Source organism: Arvicanthis niloticus, chromosome X (genome assembly GCF_011762505.2).
Source record: "Arvicanthis niloticus isolate mArvNil1 chromosome X, mArvNil1.pat.X, whole genome shotgun sequence".
Taxonomy (NCBI): Eukaryota; Metazoa; Chordata; class Mammalia; order Rodentia; family Muridae; genus Arvicanthis; species Arvicanthis niloticus.
Genome location: NC_047679.1, coordinates 13,451,694 through 13,454,051, shown reverse-complemented (window position 1 = coordinate 13,454,051; position 2,358 = coordinate 13,451,694). Strand labels below are relative to the sequence as shown.

The 2,358-nt window shown below is 51.3% G+C and overlaps 1 protein-coding gene across 1 annotated transcript; it reads right to left on the bottom strand.

Annotated features, from left to right (window-relative positions):
• Positions 1–488: 488 nt before the first annotated feature.
• LOC117695340 (protein S-Myc) lies at positions 489–2,070 on the bottom strand. The gene has a single exon (XM_034486197.2). It carries the CDS (start codon positions 2,068–2,070, stop codon positions 772–774), a length of 1,299 nt encoding a protein of 432 aa, XP_034342088.1. The 3' UTR covers positions 489–771.
• Between the last annotated feature and the right edge of the window lie 288 nt (positions 2,071–2,358).

Genomic DNA, 2,358 nt, shown 5'->3' with positions numbered 1-2,358 from the left:
TTTGAGTATAATCATTTCTACATATCACATATGAACAAATATACTAGCAAGAAGATAGGGACTTGGAAAAAAAGGGACATACACATACACGCACACAAATATAATTTCTTTTAAACGTTTCTTAATTCAAAAAATTATAAATATCTACTAAAATCCTTCACTATTCATTTTCATACGAAAACATAAGTATCAAATTTAGTTACGTATCACCATCATACAAAAGTACACAGACAGTGTAAGAATTAGTACAATACGTAACAGAAATTGAAAATATATCTGTATTCAAAACATGCTCCTCAAACTTTGAGGTATTATTACAATACTTATGAGTGAACTTCCAGTATGATACCAATCTCTTGGTGTATGAATCAATGGAATTTACAAAAATGTTCCCCCATAGACATCAAATGCCAAACCCCTTTGTAGCATCTTTTGGAATCTAATCACCTTTGTCAAAAGGAGGAGTGGCTCTGGAAACTTGGAGTAAACCTGACTTCAATACCCTGCAACAGTTCCAAACTCTCCTGAACATTCATGGCCAGGATGGAGCATTCACTGAGGTTAAAGGAAAGAAAGAAGTCACCTAGCAGCGTCCTATTCCTGGGCTTTCCAAGGTCCCACTAGAACTCCACCAGTGACTTGTCCCTATTCAGATACAGACGTAACAAGGGACCAATATGAAGGTAAACCAACATTCTTAATATCAACACAAAAGCTTTTTCTTCAAGTTAACATGTGCAAAGTAACAGTGACTGTCCATTTAAGAAACACTTAGCACACAGCAAATTGTTTGATTTTCTCTAGCAACTGCTGTTGTCTTTTATACAGTTTCTCCCTTTCCAGCAGGAGCTTGGACTCATCTGCCTGCAGAGTGTGGATGTACTCGGTAGCTTTTTTCAGGATGACCACCTTGGCGGCCTTCTCATTGTGGACCAGCTCAGGCACAAGGTCCCTGAGGTTCAGGAAGCTGGAGCGCATAAGGTCTCGGCGCTGGCGCTCCATCCTATTGTGGTTGCGGCGACGCTCGATACTCCCCAAGTTTGAGTTGTTCCGGGATCTCGGAGCCTTTGGCCGGAGGATGCATTTGACGGGCCCTAGCGAAGCGTGGCTCCTGGGCTTCTTTTGAGGCCGGGCATCTTCCCTGTCCACGTAGGGCAACGGTGGCGCGGCATAGTTGTGCTGCTCCTGAATGAGGTCGCAGCGCTTGAGGATCAGCTCGCTGGACTGCGCGCACCCGGGACTCAGCGCTGCGTTCTCCCAACGCGCCGCGGTGGGGAGCCTGGTGACAGTTTTGGAGAACTGTGTCTCCTCTAGCATGACCACATAAATTTCCTCCCCGCCTTCCTCCACATAACCTGAGTTGCTCAGGAAGTCCTCTAGGGAACTGCTGAGCCCCCGGTGGTCACCAAGGCTTATCGCTGCGCCGGCGCTGGAGGGGATGGTGGGTACAGGCACAGGCTCGCGCTTATTCGCTGGGAAGAAGACCACAGCAGGGTCCACACACTCCGAGTCCAGGTGGGAGAGCTCTGTGAGCCAGGCTGCTTTCCCACGCCCCACACCTGCTGTCCCACTGCGCGCGTGGCCAGCAGAGCTGGCGGCGGCGGCCGCTCCGGGGGCCAGGGTGCCTGCGCCGACGGCCAGGGACCCGTAGCCTCCTGGCAGCTTCTCGCTCACCACACTCTCCGGCTTCTCCCGGGTGGAAAAGCCGCTCCACATGCAGTCCTGAAGGACGATCGGGTTGCTGTTGCGGCCGCGGAGTCCTCCCAGGCCGAAAACATCCTCCTCCTCGGCCGGGTTACTCCATAGGTCGGCCTCAGGCAGCAGCATCTCCGTGGCCCAGTTCACCGGCGGCTCCAAGCTGTGCTCTGCCAAGGCACAGCCAGGTGACAACCGCGGGGTGGGCAACAGTTCAAACTTCTTCCAGATGTCCTCCCCTGGAGGCGTCGAGTTGCGACCACCAAAGTAAATGTCATCTTCTTCCGGGTAGAAGCAGGGTTTCAGTGAGTCAAACTCCAGGTCTGAGTTCTTGCAGATCATTCCGGGCATGGTGGATGTGGTGCAGCTGAGCATCCGTTCGTCTCCACCTGAAAACTAAACACCTCTTTCTCCTCAGTTCTTTTTAAATATGGGGGTGTTTCCGTCCCGTGGGGGTGGGAAGTCATATAGGGTGTGAGACCCAACCAACCTCTAACACTCTCCAGGACTACTAGAGGATCCGATCCGAGGCTTTTCAGAGCTGGGAAGTTCTCTAGTGGGCTTTAGTGACAGGCAGGTCTTCCTGGTGGCTGCTGCCGCCTGATTGCCATTGCCCTTGTGCCTAACTAGGGCTCTCCTGGCTCCCACCCAGCTCTCAAGAGC

Coding starts and splice junctions, on each gene's coding strand:
- LOC117695340 (XM_034486197.2), bottom strand. CDS start 2,070: ATGCTCAGCTGCACCACATCCACCATGCCCGGAATGATCTGCAAGAAC.